The 19,344-nt window shown below is 41.3% G+C and overlaps 2 protein-coding genes across 2 annotated transcripts; both read right to left on the reverse strand.

Annotated features, from left to right (window-relative positions):
* Nucleotides 1-1,500: 1,500 nt before the first annotated feature.
* Nucleotides 1,501-4,377, reverse strand: LOC139924105 (C-C chemokine receptor type 9-like). Its single transcript, XM_071915037.2, has 3 exons — nucleotides 4,265-4,377; nucleotides 4,003-4,061; nucleotides 1,501-2,976 (listed from the first exon to the last, which is right to left on the reverse strand). Exons 2-3 carry the CDS (start codon nucleotides 4,054-4,056, stop codon nucleotides 1,921-1,923), a joined length of 1,110 nt encoding a protein of 369 aa, XP_071771138.2. The 5' UTR covers nucleotides 4,057-4,061; nucleotides 4,265-4,377; the 3' UTR covers nucleotides 1,501-1,920.
* Nucleotides 4,378-10,811: 6,434 nt separating this feature from the next.
* Nucleotides 10,812-17,996, reverse strand: lztfl1 (leucine zipper transcription factor-like 1). Its single transcript, XM_071915059.2, has 10 exons — nucleotides 17,763-17,996; nucleotides 17,270-17,394; nucleotides 16,947-17,141; nucleotides 14,749-14,806; nucleotides 14,100-14,171; nucleotides 13,924-13,989; nucleotides 13,741-13,818; nucleotides 13,247-13,423; nucleotides 12,372-12,475; nucleotides 10,812-11,827 (listed from the first exon to the last, which is right to left on the reverse strand). The coding sequence occupies exons 1-10, from the start codon at nucleotides 17,763-17,765 to the stop codon at nucleotides 11,809-11,811; spliced, it is 897 nt and encodes a 298-aa protein (XP_071771160.1). The 5' UTR covers nucleotides 17,766-17,996; the 3' UTR covers nucleotides 10,812-11,808.
* Nucleotides 17,997-19,344: the final 1,348 nt, after the last annotated feature.

Consider the following 19,344-nt stretch of genomic DNA (forward strand, 5'->3'; position numbering starts at 1 on the left):
GATGAGTAGTAATATTGACCTTCATAGTTGCCAGAAAAGACAAATTTGAGTCATCTGCCAGGGTCTCCATGGACACCCAGAGTGAGAGTCTTGGAAAGGCCTCGGCTCTACAGTTTAGAGGGAGCATGCTGTTGTTGACTTGACTGATGGTTTCTTGTCGTGAGAGAGGGAGAACCAGCACGAAGGAGGGAAAAGAAAGCATGTGTCTGTGGTCTCACCTGAATTCAGCAGGTACTCTGCAGTTGTGTTGGCCCAACCTCAACGACCTCAATAACATCCCAGGGCTTGTTTTTACTATCGCTGTGGGATACAGCATGTCTCCCTCTCTCTGTCTATCTTTGTGTAAATAGATAGACAGGCAGATGCTTGAACCCCAGACTTAATCATTATGCCCTAAATATGCCATAGATAGAGGTGGTTATGAGCCTTTAATAGATATGCCAACTTAAACCAACTTTTCTATCAAATCAAATGCCTTCTGCAGTACTGAACCATATCAAATGAGCACAGAATCACACTCTTGGACTGTTAAATGTGCATCATTTATCTTTTGAAGTGTAAATATGGAGCTGCATTTGTTTGTTTTGCTTCATGGATGGAACACAAGCAGAGCAAGCCATGATGCCAACCTCAGTCTCAGTCTATTTTGTCCAATTTCAGACTTAACACGTCGATACCAGCAGTTTCTGCATGTTTGGGGGTGTCATGAAACTGGGATTATGCGACACAGAGCTCACCGCCCACAGCTCACTCTTGCGTTCAGCGTATCGGGGCTGTATTGGAGAGAGGAATGATAAGCAGGCCTTTCCAGGATAACAGCCCACCATTTACAGTTAGATACCTTTGATGTTTTTCGGTGGCATGGGCCAAACAAGTAAAAAAAAAAAACAATTCAGATGGATTCTGCATTGCCTCTTGAGCAGATTTGTGTGGCTTTGAGTAAAAAAATGCCAATAATTCAATGTGCTGGTTTTGAATGTGTTGAAAATGAAATCGTATGCTTTCGTCATCTTCAAAGTGATGTGGAGTTGTGGTCTGAACATGAAGCAAAGAGCTGACGTGCAACTTGCCTGCCTGGTCTGAATTTTTTTACACTGAGTCACAGCCGTTGTGAGGTCAATGCACGCACGTCTTTCATGCCAGTTTGGATGGGCATCACACAGCCTTACTTTGAAACTGCCAACTCATACCCAGACTGAGACAAGGTGCAACAGTTGAGAGCGTCTGCGGTAGACGAGGCACAGACTGTCAATGGCAAGTCATAGACAGTCAGAGCGAAAACATTGTGGACTGGACTAGCCACATTCACAACTACGTTTCCCACCACGGAATGTACGTTACACCAGCGAAAGCGTTTTTTTTATATAAAGAAAGCCTATGCCAGCGCATTCACTCGTGTGCACAAACTGGTATTCTCCCTTTTATACCTTCTCCCTTCTTCTGTTTTGCTGAGTGAGACACTTTCTCTTAGCAGCGACAAATAATTACAGAATGCTTCGGATTTCATCATTTTTTTAATCATTTTAATAGTTTTTTTACCTGATAATCAAAAAATAAACAAACTACAGCAGCACACTGTAAATACATAATGGAAAAACAGTTACAGTCACAGTTATAAAAAAAAAAAAAAAAAAAAAACATTGGTACAATTCAGAGTATTTACACGAATATACAGTTTATACAAGCGATTTAAGAATTAGGAATATTTGACCTTTCTTGACTGTTAGAATATGGTGAAGGTAAGCCTTGAAGAAGTTCTGCTTTAACAGTTGCAAATCCTATCTTTGATCTCCCAGCAACCTACTGTATATGGCATGGGGTGACATATGACGTTTGATAAGGCCTTTAGAGTAAGTTAGTTAATACATGATGATTATGTTGAAACATAGGCTCAGGTCCCCAGTTTAGGAAAGGGGTTATTTATATGGAAAGGGCAGGGGTAGTCTCAGTGTCGGACATGACAGAGGGACGTTTGGGAACCGCCTGTATTTTAGTGAGACCTCCCCTGCCCAGACACATCTTGGCAATCCTCATGAGATCTTGTCGGAAGCGAACGCCAATGAAGACGTAGAGGAATGGGTTCAGGCAGGCGTGAGTGTACGCCAGACTCTTGGCAATCTGTCCGGCTACATCGAAGTGCATCGCAATGTCACAGTCGGTGATGGTGGTGTTAGCTGCCTGCGAGGCCTCCATTACCAGCAGACTGTTGTACGGCAGCTGAGAGAGGACAAACACAGCCACCACAGCAAAGATGACCCGCAGGGCCTTATGTTTCTCAAAGCTCTTGGCCTGCAGCAGAGTGCGAATGATGACAGCGTAACAGAGCACCATCACCAGTAAGGGCAGGCAGAAGCCCATGCAGATCTGCAGGGACAGCACCAGGATCTTGGTCCGGTTGTTCCAGTTGTTCCAGTAGACCATAACACAGAAGGACTGATCCTGTTGGTCAGTCTTGACCTGGGAAAAGATAAACTCGGGGAGGGCCAGGAGAGAGGAGACGAGCCACACGCCCAGGCAGGCCAGTTTGCTGTAGAAAAGCCTTTTCTTCTTCAGGTTCTGGGCTTTGGTGACCTGTACAATAGCAATGTAGCGGTCCACGCTAATGCAGGTGAGCAAGAGCATGCTGCTGAAGAAGTTGATCTTGTAGACTGCCGACACCATTTTGCAGAGGCCGAGGCCGAACTTCCAGCCCTGGGTGGCGTCAACAGACCAGAAGGGCAGCGTGCCCAGGAAGAGCAGGTCAGCCACAGCCAGATTTAGCAGGTACACATCGGTCATTGTTTTCAGGCGGTTGCGCACAGTGGTGTAGATCCAAACCACCATCAGGTTACCCAGGGCCCCCAGGATGAAGATGATCCAGAAGAGTGGCGGTTCATACTGCCCACGAAACTTCCTGACCCAGCTCTTGTCACACATGCCGTTTTCAATACTGTCACCATCATAGTCGTTTGTGAAACCAGAAGAATAAGTATAGTCCTGCAATCAAAAAAGAAAAGGATTATCTGATGTGATATTTAAGAGTAGGTTTCATGCAACAAATACCACCGCCTGATTATTTTCCTCATCCTTTCTTGGTAACTACCTAAGACATTGTGACACAGTTTGCTATCATTTCCTGTCTGGCATGTTTTTTTTTCTGCTGTCAGGGTTTCATAACAGTGATGCATCTCGTGGGGATAAAATGATATGACATCAAACGCTGCTGGTGACGTTCAGGCTAACCAGAGTGTGCAGGAACTGCTGTCAGGTGCAGGTGTTGTGTCTGTGAGGGAGAAACCACACTACTGCACAACTTCCTGCTGCTATCCAGGGCTGAGGGGGGTAAACGATCCTGAGGGGCTCCAGAAAGGGGCCCGCAGCACAAGGCAGTAACCCAGCACCGTCGACTTTAACACAGATGTAGGACAGAGATAAACAGGGGGGCGAAGCGAGGGGCATGGTTTTTCAAAAAAAACAATGGAAATTTTGATGCTGATACTGCTGCGACTTTGACTGCTGTATGTAATCATCCTATAGATGCATGCTTTAGATACAACATCTACCTGGCGCATCAAATGTATTGTGTAACACATTAAATAAAGACACATGAGGAATACAAAATATATCACATTTCGTACCGAGCATGTGTTGTTTTGCACACACTAATTTGGGCTTGTTGATGCAGTGCCATGAAACCATATGACATTTTTTAAGGTCATAGCTTGTGTACTGCACCATAAACAAACCTCAAGAACAGAGAAGAATGTGTAACAGACTAGTTGTGAAAGTTGTTACTTTTCCTCTGATTACATGGTAAGTAGTCAGCACCCACACTGCCACCCGCTCTGCTCAGCCCCAGTTTTTTTTTTTAACCTCCTCCCATGTATGTAAACAATCATACAGTATATCAGCAACGCTCAGGATAGACAGTCTTCCTTCAGGAGCATATAAATACTAAGTTGTTGGTTCGTTGTCTCTCTCTGGTGTCACAGCTAAAGGTTATTATTTACAAATAATACTTACAATATCACCAAGTGGATCATCAGTGGTCATATCAGTCATATATTGGTAGTCCATTTTATCTGCAAGGAAGCAGAAAAAGTAACAGAATAAGATATAAGAAGTTGCTTGTCTCATATTCTTTGTATTCTTTGTATTTTACAAAAAAACAGACAGTGTGACAGGGATTAAATATGACATATGGTGCTAATATTATACTTAAAGTCAAACAGCAAGTGCACTGTGGATTTTGTGCAATTTTCTAGCAATCCAACAAATCACTTACCCAGTCAGTAATGAGATGTCAGTAGTGAGGTGTTGAGAGCAGTCTATTCGTCACTGTTCTGTTCCTCTCTCTGAGAAGCCTGATGAATTTTTACAACCAGCCTCATCTCCACTTGCTTATATGGTTTCCCTTTAACCACAGCAGCATCACGTGCTGACATATCTCTCTATCTGTCTAGCTGTTTCTTTTTTTTTTTTTTTCAGTGTGGAAAGATATGACACTTTGTACACACTGCCGTAAATGACTATCTCCAATTATAAAATAGGCCAGTAGCAAACTATGCATAATCTTGAAAGACAACTGAACATAACTTTGTGGAACTGTTGGACAGCGACTGTATGAAAGTTGTATCAGACTAAACCCAGTGAACCACGACCATCAGGCTGGAACCAAAACAATACTCTCACATCCCCTCCACAGTGTATTAAGTTTCTTCAAGTCATAGCCCATTTTTAGCACACTGTATACACAGGTGGAGCACTTAAGACCACGGATGACTGACACTTGAAACTGAAAACCATGGCATGAGGTGTGATAAAGCATCAAAACATGAGGTAGTGGATGGTGGGATGTTGTAGCCTCCACTGCCCATTTTCACACTTTGGGCCAGCAGTGTTTCCAGTTGTCTGAGGTTCAGGCAGGATGGCCTAATGACTCTGGATGAGTGTCAGCTAAATGCTTAAAGTGTAAATGAAATGGTGAGTATGTCCACCAATTACAGGACATTATCAATGGTGTGAGGGAGACCTGTTTTTGAGAGGCGTGATTTTCTTCTTGTTAAGTTAAGAATTCAGCTATTAAACAATGAGATAATCTAAGAGGGAAAAATGTAGCGTCTGTTAATTATAAATGAACTGGAGTCATTAGGAAAGACCAAACATGTTTCAAATTTGTTGGAAAAGCATCCTTGTTTATATTGTTAAACTTAATTTAATGGGAGTCCCATTCATAGCATAAGCATTGATTATTTATCTATATTTACACGATGATAACCAGGCTACCAAACCATACATTCTAGTTTGTTTGGCTCATTGTCTATGACCAAACAATTTCATGTGATATCAATATCACATGAAAAAAACAGGAACTTTCCTTTAAAGACAGGGAAGTGCAAGCTTCATTGGTATTACCAAGGATAAAATGGCAAAAGGTCACCAAGCTGACCACACTAATACAAAGAATCTAAAAGTAAAAAGTCCCTGTTATTCCACCTGTTTTGCTGAAACGCAAACAAAAACACTGACATCGAAAAATGATGACACTCATTTCCTAAACCTCGAAACCAGGGAAAGGATTTAACATTGTTACATTAAGACATAACCTACAAATGAAACTTTCCAGTATCACCAGCAAATCTGAGTTTACAAAGCCAAGAAAGGTTTGAAATCATAATCAAGAAAGTGTTTATGTCAGTTTTGTATGTAAGTGTGTGCGTGTGTGTGTACGCGTGTTGTTTCCTGTGAGTGGGTGTAAGAAAGAGTCCTGTCTCTCTCTTGTGTGGCTGTTTTGGCTCCTTTGAACATATTCTGTACAACAGAGAGTGAGGTACCATCCTCTTTACAGTTTCAGTACCCAACCTGATTTAACATTTGCAGTCTTGGCATACATGAGCATCAGACGCAGGAGGGTGAGAGAGTGGCTGTACGACATTTCAGTTTTCACCAGTTGCTGGTTGCGTTTCTCGGTTTGAACCACAGCAAGGCACAGGAAAACGGCTGAATCATGCAGGGCATTTTATTCTGAGAACGCACTGTTGAAGAAAGTGACAGACGAGAGAAGAGGTTTCACTACAAACAGCACTACTAACTGACAAAGTGCAAGGAAGTGTTTGCGTTGCTCGAATCTCCACACAATCTATATCTAAATATAAAACATGTATAGTATAATGTGTGCAGACAAGAAAGTGAACCATACTCAGAGTCTCTCAAAATTAAACCTTATTCATCACTAGACAGAAACAGAAGGGAAGGCGTTGCATTGGGTTCTTATAGTATAGAATGGACAGGTAATCTTTGGTCAGAATAGGCCAATGCATGGGAAGTCTTCGTAAATATACATTAAGATCCAGTCAAAAACAGTAGTTCCCAGCAAAAAAGAAATGTCCAAGACTCATTACAAAAATCAAAATGGCTTTATTTCACAGGGCAAGAATGTATCTTAATATATATTTACAAAGACTTTCCATGCATTGGCCTGTTCTGACTAAACCTCATTCATTGTTTACAGACGCATTTCACATGATGTAGAGTCTAAAGGTGATTTCCTTTGCATCTTGTGGTGATGCACATTTTTGCTTTGACAGACAAAAGAAAAACTACAGTGCCAGTGCTCGTTCATTCATTTTCTTTACCTAACTATCCCAGCATGCATTAGTGGAAGGCAGGGAAACACCCTGGACAGGTCCCCAGTCCATCCCAGAGCTAACACAGATAGACAGACATTGACACTTGCATGCATTTGGACTGCGGGGGGAAACCCAGGCTGGCACAGACCCAGCCGCTGAGCCACTGTGCCGACTGACGCGAATGAGCGTCAGTAAAGCGTCGATAACCTCACTCTGAAAAATGCAGAAGGCTTTATTACAGTCAGCAGTTATGAAGGATCATATTGAGTTTTGACCAGACATATCTGGAAGTGAAGCCTCAGATTTGGCATCAGACGTCACTGCGGGGAGAAACTCCGGGGAACATAAATAGTCTATCAAATGGTTCATCTGGAATGACATTCAGACGGATTAGTCACTAGTATTGCACTAGTATTAGACACAGGCTGTATGATATTAGTTCATACGGCATAACAGGCTGTAATGAGGTTCCACAGTCACGACAGGGGAAGCCCTTGCAGTTAGGTCTGATTGATCTCATTTGAAAGGTGTATCAGTCAGTTGGCCACCAAACATCCAATAATATGCTTCATTCAATCAAATGATGCAGTTACAGTTACTCATCTGTAACCACTCAATCACTGCTTGAGTCAGAGAAAAACTGAGAAAAAAAATTTATTCATATTGATCAGTGACTTACAAGGAATACAGTGATTCGCTGTAAAACCGGACGTACAGTGGTATGACAAAAGCTAGAGTATTTAAATTTTTTCATCAACACACTTTGCATATGAACTGTTGGCTCTAAGGTAAGATTATGCTGATTCATGCTTGAAACCAGTGAGGGTAACAACGCTGTAATTCTTTAAATGTACATCTAAAGTGCTTATGTGAACTACTAGTACTTGAATGAGGCCGTTGATGGTGGTGATATCTTTTGGTAAAATAGATAATAGTTGTGCCTTGTCCCACAACTCATTTAGTAGTGTTTTATCGCTCACCCGTATAACGGTAGGAGGTCTTGTTGTAGGACAGATTTGCAGATTTTCTGAAACAGTATTTATACAGTATACAGTGTATATACAGTATAGGCAACATTTATCTGAGACATATAGAAAGGGTATATCTGAGGTTTTTCATGTATTGTTAACAGAAAAGAGAGTCGATAAAGCAATATGTGATAATGAAAGGTTCAAAATAAGCCAAAATTCAAGCGTGATCCAGGCCATATCTATATGTGAATCATATATCAGTACATAACTTCAGGTGGATTCTGGTGAGCAGATTTGTCCTCTGCCTTGACTTTGCCTCTGACGAGTGAAGAGGAGTCGTAGCTGCGAAGCAGAAGCGGCAGAGGAGCCAGCTCGCTTCCTGCTTCATCAGCTGTATTCATCATATACGGTGCAGTTTCAAGGAAATAATTCTACATTGTCATATCAACAAGGTGAAAATGATGGTGTGAAATAATGACCAGACATTCTCAAAACTGGAAATGACTTGTGTTGGTCAGGTATCTGCTCCTCTCTAATCTTGATCCGTGACAGTGTTTTGTAAATGGCAGACGTCAGATTACAGAGACAGTTTGATGTTGAGCTGCTGGTAGCTGAGATCTGCTTATACAGGTTATCTGTGGAAACCTCAGTCTCTGCCTCCAGGTCAGTGTACTCCTCCTGGTGCTTGGCCATGCCCCCTGTGGAGAAAGTTGGGGAGTCAAACGGGGAGACAGAGAGAAGGGTGCTGAAAGAAAGGAGAAAGATTTGTAGGAGAAAGGTGATCCGCAGAGATTATATCCATTGATGATAAACAGATGCACAGAGGATAAACACTGGTAACTGGCAATACTGAGGTCACTCAAAAGTAACATTAACTTTGTGCTATGCACCTTTAGTTAACAACTGTTTATTTATAAATCACAACAATCAGACTCTGGACACTACCTAAAACCTCCCTGGAAATGCACGCAAATTCTCACGCACGCAAATTCTCACAAGCAGAAACGCACTCGATGATTCTGAAGAAAAACCAAACAACACTTTTGCTTTGTGAGTGAAGTGGAGAAACCCCCTCTGATGCCTTGACAGTGCTGCTGTGAATGTTTACACCGCTGTGATGTGTATTAACAGTCGCCCCAGCACATTCTGGGAAAGTTCTGTCGCTCGTGTTCTCTCAGCAGCAGCAGGGGAGTTTGAGTCTGCTGCTGCTGCTGAGACACTAGTCACCACTTCCTGTGTACCTGCTTGCTGTGATTTATTTCACGCACTGATTGTCATCAGCTTGCCATCTGCATCCTATTTGAATTAATCGGCAGTTTTTACCCGTCAGTTACCGTTAATTGCTGCCTTGATACTGTAAAACAGACAGATGCACACACAATATTTGACGCACGCGCATTAACACACAAACACACCACACTGATTAGGGTTTGTAGCTCCAGATGGTGCAGCTAGATAGTTCCTTTTTTTTCTGATCTCTGCCCTGGTATTTGAGATAAGTGACGCTTCTTTCAGATCATCTTTTAGATCAGTGGTTCTCAACGTGGGGTCCGGGGACCACCAGGGGTCCTTGAGGGAATTCCAGAGGGGTCCCCAGCAAACTGATGAATTGTTAAACTTCATTATTTTATTTACAAGAAGTTAACACAATTAGAGAAGGTAGGAGAATGACTGTTTTGATCATAGTTTCACTGTTATCTCTCTACCTACAATCCAGATAGTATGGGAATTCTGGACAAAATCATATCTAACAATAGAAATATTCTCAGATTTGGGTCAGAGAGACAAAATCTCATCAAATGGGGGTCCGTGGCTCTAATGTGGACTAAATTAGGGGTCTTTGATATTAAAAAGGTTGAGAATCACTGTTTCAGAGCAAGCTCATTTAGAAGACAGCAGATCAAAGAGTTTTTGAGTTTTTCTATAGGTCCCTCGACGGTCCGCCTCCTTCCTCTGCACCTATAGGAAGTTAGGTAGACCATGCATACAGTCACATGACGCAGAGCAAGTTTAAGTCAGGACAGACTGTGGCTTGAAGAGTTTCACTAAAAACAAGAGGGAGTGACGGTTGACTGGTGACCACTTTGTCTCTTACTCTGCTCAATCTTCTTTGGTTAACAACACACAGAAGTTGGTGTCAACAGCAGCTGTTTTCCTTAACATGTCGCATGAGCTGAAGAAGTAGATGAAATGTGGTCAAACTTGCGGCTCTTTTTTAAAACCAAATTCTTATTCCTCTGGATTTGTCCTGATGATACAAACTTCTCGTTCTAGAGGCCTGATCAAGATAGCAGATACATCTTCACGTGATCATTTGTCCCCCGGCCTGGTCTGATCTTTCTGGCTTAGAGAGTTTATAGACTTTTTTCTCTATTTAATCTGTTCAATAATGTCACTCCTAACAAGTATTTACATGCACACATATACATTGTCTTGTGAAAGAAGATCTTGGTCTTTTCTTCACCACTTGTGCTTGAGGTTTGAATCTGGCCTGGGACCACTGTTGCATGTCACCCCATTTCCTGTCTCTCTCTACTGTACTCTGTCCAATGAGGCAGTGGATGCCTTTCCCAGTGCGGTCAAGACCAGAGCAGATCATCATAGCCTCCTCCCAAGACTTGGTGATATAGTCCAGATCCTCTTCAACACTGGTGAAATATTTTGCATCCAGTTCAGTATGTGCCAGAGTGTGATTATACATTATATGTCACGTAGGTGCAGAGCTTTTCATGGTTTTTGAAGAAAGACATTGTATTTCATTAATTGGTGCATGCCCAATCCATAATTGCAGTAGCACCCCCTTGTTGAAACACTGTCAGTTCTAGACAATGTGATTTTTTTCCAGTCTTTCATTCATATTCATTCTCTCTACCTGTTTATTCTTTATCAGGGGCACAGCAGGCAGGAGTCGATCCCAGCATACATTGGATGAAAAAAGGAAGACAACCTGGACAAATCGCCAGTCCAACGCAGGGAACATTTATTGTCTGATATTTTGATAAGGCCAGACCATAGTAACAGCTAACACACTGGAGTAAAACAGGCCTGTATTTGAGTTATGATAGGTTTAAAAGTTCCAAAATATTATAATATAAGAACTTCGGTTTAGATGATCAAATATATCCTGGACTTATGTGAAAAATGACATGATATGAGGATGACCAAATGTATTGTTTAAACTCAATAAAAAGGACAACACATTTGTTTTGGTAACAGCTTTTATTACCCCAGACTTTGCACAATACAAACAAATCCACATCTAGTATAATATACTGTAGATGTATCATACTCTACAAGAGCATTACATCATGAACAGAATCATATATAGTTTTTCTCTTACACTCCATCACCCAAAGCAATAAGAAAAGTACGCAGTTAAAGTTTTTAGACAAAAATATTCTATGCACACTGTGTAGGGAAATAGGGAAATATAATATATTTCTGGATCACAATGTTTTTTCCACGTCATTCAATATGCAAGAGCAGAAAATATAAATGTAAGAAATTAGAGTAAACATGGAATATTTCCAATCATCATACTTTCATTCCTATTGCCCCAAATTTTCCTCCAAAATGCTATGAAATGTTTAGGTAAACAAATTATAGTGAGAGTGACATCTGAAGGGTCAAGTACAATTATTTTGAATCTATTCGCCATCAACAAACACAATGACTTGGGGTTGGCTTGGAACTCTGAGTTCGTCTAGCTGAATTTTGACTAAACGGCAGCTAAAAGTAAGACTGATGAATAGAATAACCACAAGTAGAGGCAATAACTAATGACTGGGTGCCATAAAACTATGCATAACCTATACCTATCAGACAGATAAAACTGCAGAGCTTCAGGCAGAGTATCTGTCCAGTTCGGACAAGGCCTCTTTAAACAGGGACATGATAGTACTTGCATAGAGCACTGAGGGAGGCCTGAAAATGAGCTCCGAATTGAGATGCAGAAAAAAAGCACAGCTGAAGAAGGCTACAACTTGTCACTACTTCAGTTGTGTGTTCATCTACCTCCAACCCCCCTCTCCTCCCCCCGGCCCTCTCTACTAAAGCCAATGACTACTTAAGATGCTGGATAAAGCATGAAACAACCAGATCTTCATGGAAGCGCCTCTTTCTGTCTCTCTAATGCTAGAGCAGTAGAACTGATGGTTTCTCGAAACCTCTTCCAAACCACAGGTATAAATTTTGGTCCCTTCTTACCCCCCTGGTCGTCTGGGTGAGGCTCATTCATCGGACTCATATCTGCAAGAGACAGCACAGATATCATATTAAGAAAGCCAGTTATACTATTTCACAAAGGATTGAGCGTGACATATACAGAGTGTGAACAAAGTACTGTGGCCCCTACCAGTACAGAGCCACAAAAATTGTTTGATTCAACTTAAATTAAAACTTTACAGTCCCATAAGGGAAATTTGGGTTGCAGGCGGGGTTTAAAGAAAAAAACACACACAATAAAAACACAATAAAAATAAAAACACATTACATAAAAGCACGATAAAACATGTAAGTCCACACAAGAAGTCAATAGCTCAATATAGTGCAGTAAAAGATGGCTGAAATTCAGCAAAAAAAATTTAAATTAAAAGAAAAAAATCTAAATCTAATAGCAGCGGTGATAAATGACTCCCTGGTTCTTTAACTCTAAAGCGTCACCCAGAGGCCATCAGCTCAAACTGCAATCTAAGGGCTTGACAAGCCAGTGGAGAATGGCATACTATGGAAAGACCTGATGCCATTTCCATTGTTTTTGCTAAAATCTATAGTTACAGATTCCTTCACTCACCTCTGCAGTCGTTTTCTGATCTCTTTGATCTGCTCATTCTTCTTGGTCAGGATCTCCTTCATGTTGCGGTAGGCAGCAGTTTGCTGGAACTTCTTCTCCAGCTCCTGCACACATACACACACACACACACATGCACATAAGCGCATGCAAGCTGAATGCAATAAGAGGACCAGATTGGTACAGAGTATGGAGGGTTGCTGGCAGTGTCCAAAATTCACTTTTCGGCTCACCTGTCAAGAGCTTGTAAACCAAAAGAATTTACCTGCTAAGAATACTTTTTACCAGCCAAAATTATGAATATACATTTTTCAAAGAAATATCTCACTCTACCTGTTTTCAATACTATTTAATGTATAGAATCGTGTCCTGTGTGACACATTCAATAAAGAAACAAGAGCAGATTTAGAGTTTTTATTTAAAACTTGCTCATTCACTTATGCAATGGATCAAGTTTGTAATTCATCATGAAGTGACTCGCCACACGGGAATAATGTTAAGTTTCAATTAATGTCAGGCTAGTTAACCATCCAGGCAGCGGAGAAACAGACGGAAAAGCTTGCAGAAGTTTAGACGCTACCACTTTGTGTAAAGCCAGCACAACAGGCAGCCAATCAGGAGCCTGTTTGATACAGAGCCATTGTTTTGTTTTGATTGGCTCATGGTCAGAGCGTGTACGGTGGTTACTAGGGACAAAGTTTGACAACAGGCAAAGGCCAAAGACTGTATACAGTATATCCAAGGCATTCAAATGTTATTGTCTCAATAAATTACCGGCCAGCGTGGTTTATTGAAGACAAATTGGTAGCATTTGGCTTGGCGGGTGTTTCGGACACTGGTTTGCTGGTCAGTTAAAGGCAAGGAAAACAGTGACGTACCTTCTCTGCCAGGGCCAGCTGCTCCTGCACTCGCAGCAGGTCATGTTTGGCAGAAACCAGGTTCTCCTGCAGGTCCTTCTGGGAGGCGGCGTTGGCAGTGAGAGACCTTTCATAGTCTGACTTCAGAGATGCCACCGTGTCTTCTAGACTGTTGATCTCCTGGGAATGAGCAGCCAGCTTAAAGGAAAAGAAACAACACATCAGTTCAGATGGAAAGCATGGCGTTTATTTGACACTACCTATATTTTTATGTGACAGAATCTATATCTTCTATTCCTATTCACAATCACTGAAAAAGTAACCCTTTTGGTCATTTGCATACATACCATCGCAGGTCCAAGTTAGCAGATAAAATCAAATGACAGCAATTGTTCAGACACAATGAAATGAAAAACAAAGGAGCAAAACATGAGAGCAGCACGATACAGAAGCAAAATGTAGTTGTAAACAAAGATTTAACTGATACTACTTGCAAGACAAACTCTGGACAGTACCTGCTGTTCACCTTGCACCTTCTGAAGGTCTTTCAGAGCCCGCTCTGCCTTGGTTTTCTCATCTAGCGCACTCATGGCCTAAAAAGGGAAATCAGAACATAGAGTTAAGAGCAATATAAACTAGTGGGCCGATTGTAAGGACAATGCGGTCCACATCAAAAATGTGTGACTGAATTTTTATACCTGGGATTCTAAAGTCCGAAGCCTGGTTTTCAATTTATCATTTTCCTGCTGTAGTCTCGATATCTCCTGAAGAAGAAATGAGGAATAAAGTGTATAAGGTTGTATGAATGTGATAATGAGGGTCCAACTTTTCACAGTCAACCTGTACATCTAACCCAGGTAACATATTTCTTTACCTTGTTTAGAAGCTCTGACACCCCGCCTTCATTCAGTGGTGCTAACTTGGGTTTGCTAGTTTCCTGGTTTACCTGAGAATAAAGTAAAAACATTGCAATTGAAATGAGAGAATATTTTCAAAACCTACTGAAATCATAAAACAAACTGAATTCAGCATTTGCTATGTACATACAGAGAACGTATCAGTGAATACACAACCGTTGATTTCTTAGTCAAAACATGTAGGCTATGCCCTGTTGCTGCACGCAGGTAAAAGCAAAGAAAGAATATATTTTGATATCCATGTAGTCTTGCTTGTCTTAGAAATGTGACTGATGATTATAGAGTGTAAAGGTAAAGAGCAAGGTGTGAATCGCACAGAATAGTAATGAGTGTTCGTGACAGGAATTGATTTGTTGTTCAGCCATGTGTTGTTAAACCACACGGCAACCTCTGTTATGTGTGACTTCTGAAACGTGTGGATAGGTGTGAAGGGCTGATGGCCTGACATGAGAAACTACTTCAAATGCCTTGGAACGCTGCGCTGCTGTCTAGTTACTGATTTCCATGTATGTGTGAACACCCTGTGAGCACATGATGGATGACTACTACCACGTTAATGGGGATGTTTCATGCTCTAAATGGGGCACAGCTGCACAAGATACTCACCTTATCAGTGGTTTTAAAGTCAGTCTTCTCAAACTCCGCCACTTGCTCTAACAGCTCCCTATAATGATAGAGGTATAAGCAAAGGGTTGGGCAAGGGAATGATGAAGGAAATAGCAGAGGAAGGAAGATAGATAAGCTTAAAATCTTACAAATAATGTAATGTTAACAACAACAACAACAACAACATTGAGTAGACAGTGAAATTAATCTGATAATCTATACTCGTGGCCAACGCATTCAGCAACTGCAGCCATTTCTTTACCACAGTCTCTAAGGAGCACAGTCGCACCTTGGCCTACACATTATTTTACAGAGATGTTTGGCAACATTCTAGTAGATGACTTATGTGAAGCGGAGAAATCCACTATTTGGCAGTTACGCATCTTTCAAAAGGAAAATATTACACCCATCATGTTCCTGATGACAGTTTAACACTAAAAGTATAAGCTATATGCTTGTGGTGAACAAAGCAGCACTATGCAAGGCTTAAATGTGGTTTGAAAAAGCTGCTGAACGCACGTAGATCTGTAACACGGGGCGTATTCCCTGCTTCTGACACCATAACAGTTTAGGGCTGAGGCCTGCAAAACAAGCTTCAGGGGCTTGTTTATCCACCTACTGTTCGCTTATTACAAACAAAAGAATTTTTCCAAAACAAGTACATCGCTTGTAACATCAGTAAAGGTCTTTGAGTTCTGCAAAGGTTACAGGAGGTCAGAAGTTACATGAAGTTCACCTGAACGCCATAGAAGATAAAGACTACATTCAAAACTGTGTGCATGTACTGTAGTGCTTTGCAGTGATCACTGTACAGTAAACACATTATTGTGTTATTTTGCCCTTGTAGCAAAGTTCCTCAGAGATGTGAAGTGAGTGAATATGGAAAAGCCTTCGCCTCGTCCATCTCACTGGCAAAAATAGGAACAGGTAGAACTCAAACACCTGGTAGCATGTTAAACAAGTGCTCAGGATTTTTTTATGCTTGTTGCTATGGTTTGACAAAGAAATTTGTCTAGTAAGTCTGTTTTTGAAACAACTGCCATTGACATTTTTGCATTTCATAACCCAATTCCTCTCACTTGTGCTGCTGTGAATTGATGTTAATGTAATAACCATCTCTCTTGTTCCAAGGCCTGACGATGAATGCTTGTGCCAAAAAGCCCTAATACATTTCTTGGCACAATGTCAAGAGTGCAAAGTAAATTCTGACAACAGATTAAATGAGATTTATCTTTTTTTTTTAATGGCAGCACTCATGCCCGCATTGCTCTATGTACAGGCTTGTAATATAGAAAAAAAAATTCAAAGACACCCTTGGCAGCAAGAAGGATTCTTTGGTTGCTCTGTTTTATAAATGTCCTTTCATCACAACTAGCTTCAAGCCCAACACTTCCCTTGTCATCACAAACTTCATCACTACAAAAGTACACACTGAGAAAATCTGAGCTACCAACAACCATTAAGAGAAAAAAAATCAGACAGTGAATTGTTGCTTTTATACCAAATGAAACAGTCCTGTAACAATTTCTATAATAGACAGAGTTAATTTCATTCTGCGCGTTATGATGAAATTTTCTTAAAAGGTAGCAGAAGCTGTGGCTTTGAGGTTGGCTGAATGTCAGTGAGAAAAGGAAACCTCTGCAGAGTAAAAGAGGGGAAGAATTCACATGAGAACGTGTGGCTTGGCAATGACCTTTTTGCCTGGCTTATACACTAGATCTAAATCTAAAGAGTACTGAAGGAAGTGGCGTTTCTCTCAGTGAACACGAAGGCGTATTGTGTGTCAGTCAGTGGCCTGGTTCAGCTCTCACTTTGGTGTGGCACTTGTTTTGACTTCAAACTACTATGTCACATCATTTTTTTAAAGTGTTGATGATGTGCCTCCATCAAACTTTAACGATGAATAGATGTTGACTATATAGTATATAAAATATAGCGCCAAAATGAGTTGAGACGATGCCTGCAGTCGTCCATGGCTGCTACTTGTATCATTTCGTTAAATCAGGACCTAAATATCTCTTTTATATCAGTTCAAAACAGTTTCAACAGCTGCTTTAATATGAATTTTTAGTTTTACCAAGCCATAAGAATTTTGCGCTTGTTCAGATTGACACTGAACTTGGCCACCTCCTGTTCATCACTGTCCATCAAATGCTTGCTGGGTAGTTTCAGTTTCTAATTAAACAGCGAGATCGAACCTGTTCTCCAGCTCTGAGATGTCCGTCTGCAGTCGGAGGTAAAACTTCTCGGCCTGGGAGAAGAGCTGCCGGAGCAGCAGCACGTTGGTGTGGGCTGTGTTGATGAGCTCTGTCTCCACCTCCCCCCGCACCACCGCCTGCAGCCCATCCAGCATCTCCCTCACCTCGTCCACCGTGAAGGTTTCCTCCACCAGCCTGCAGACACACACACACACACACACACACACAAACCATAGTAAAGATCAATCAGACATTTGAACTGATAACCACTTTTACATGATAAACAATGACACCAAAAAAGTTAACAATATATGAGCAATCACCTGCTCTCTTTGAGTTCCTCAAAGCATGAGTCAATGGTCTTGAGTCTCAGGACCCTCTTTGAACGTGCAAATCGCATGTAATTGATGACTTCGTTCTGATGATGTTCATTAAAACCAAATTCAGCCTACATGGAGAGAGGAAAGTGGGAGGTTAGAAACACCACTGGCACCACAAGTGAAGCGAGCAGATGCTCAATGAGGTTAGAGTTGTTTCAAGTACAAAAAAAGAGCTTGTAATAGCAACCACAACTAGCTGACCAGCTAACCTCAAGAGGATTTTCCCTAGTGACAGGGCCTGTTCATATGAGCTTCAGAGATAACGTTACATGTGTGGGGATGCTAACTGTCTATTCCTATTTGAATCCAGGTCGAGCTGGCGAGCGACACAGCAACGTGTTTAGAAAACAGACAGCCGTTTATCATGCTAATCTGTCAAAGCGAACAGGTGGCCTGGTTAGCCACAAACAGCATATTATGGATAGCAGCTACTTACCATTGTGGCTAAGAAGCTAACGTTACTAGCTAGCTTGTGGGCTGAGCTAATCCAAAAGACTAAAATGGGTGTTTCTGCCTCTGTTTTAGGGCACGCGGCTAACAGACTAGGAGCTAAATTTTATATGCTGGAAAGACTTTCGGATCAAAGCTTTTGTACTTAAAATTCAACTCGATCAAGAGGATTAATGTAGGTTATTTTATAAGATTATCTGGCAGATTTGCTAGCCTAGCTATCTAGTGTTTGCCTTGAGAATGCCTTGGTAACGGGGAATAGCGTCATTGCCTTGGTTACCAGGGGCGCGTTCAGCGGCGCTACGTTCTGTAGCACAACCGGAAGTAAAAGCGCGGTGGTCGAACGCGAACGTCATTCTAGGGTCTCGGGGAAAAAATAAATAAATAAATAAACATCAACGGACAAACATACATTTTCCCACACACGTACTTGATTTAAAACAGCAGAGACTTTTTATTTAAAACATAAATCTTTATTTCTAAAATGTTGGTTATTTTTGATTCAACTTTTTAATTCAAATTCAATTTACTTATTGAGGAGTTTCTATCACTTTATAACCTTCCAGTGGCACCGTAAGACTTTGCTGTAATTTTTTATTTATATTTTTATCTCTGCAGGTGTGTGTATGTTGTTTAAAACCTATACTAGACCTGACCCTCAGTAGCCCATCCATGCTCTCACTGGTTGACTCACCAATAGGGAAGGTGTGTTTTTCATCTCATCCCCATAATAACAGAGCTGTACGTGCGCTATTCCATATTTTATTGTTAACTAATCCATATGTTACAGCCATAGATGCATTGCCATACATAGCTCACACCTTTCTGGAACTGAGGTGGACCTTTCCCACTTCAAGAAGGGCCTGGATAGTGTTCTGTATCCCCACACCTTTCAGTAGACTATAAGTACCGGTTGGTGCTACGCTAACTGAACTGCCTGAACTTCCTTTGGACTGTTAATGTTAGGATGGAGTATAAGTATGTGGAAATAAACAGTGGGAATAGCAAGGGGCCCAGACGGCAAAAACACAATCACCAGTCTTGCCGCCTTAATTATGCAGCAGCAAGGTTTTTAGCTGATGCTAAAAGATGAGATCATATGTCTCCAATTTTACTATCTCCACTCATTACCAGTTCAATTTAGAGTTGATTTTATGATTGTGCTGACGTTTAGCCTGAGATCCTCAGGCAAGGCCCTTCTGAATATTTACAGACAAGACTCAAGACTAAAGGTGACTGGGTTTTTGCCATCAGGGCCCCTTGATTGTAGAACTATGCAGGACCAACTTCAGCAGCATCTTTGTCTAATGCATCTAATGCCTCTGTTGAAAGTGCTGCAATTGCAGGGTTAGGCCTAACCTTGGCTACCGCTTGACAGTAAGCCAGACCCCATGTGGCTCCTCTTCAAGGTGTTAAAGTGTCACTGGCAAATGGGGGGGGGGGGGGGGGGGGGGGAAGCCAAATAGAAATGTGAATATAAAATATATCAAAATAAATAAATTAAATAAAATGTAACTTTTGGATTGAACATTTTATCTTTACTGTTTGAATTTTCCATTTTCAGGTTT

This window comes from Centroberyx gerrardi, chromosome 22, assembly GCF_048128805.1.
Source record: "Centroberyx gerrardi isolate f3 chromosome 22, fCenGer3.hap1.cur.20231027, whole genome shotgun sequence".
In the NCBI taxonomy this organism is placed as follows: Eukaryota; Metazoa; Chordata; class Actinopteri; order Beryciformes; family Berycidae; genus Centroberyx; species Centroberyx gerrardi.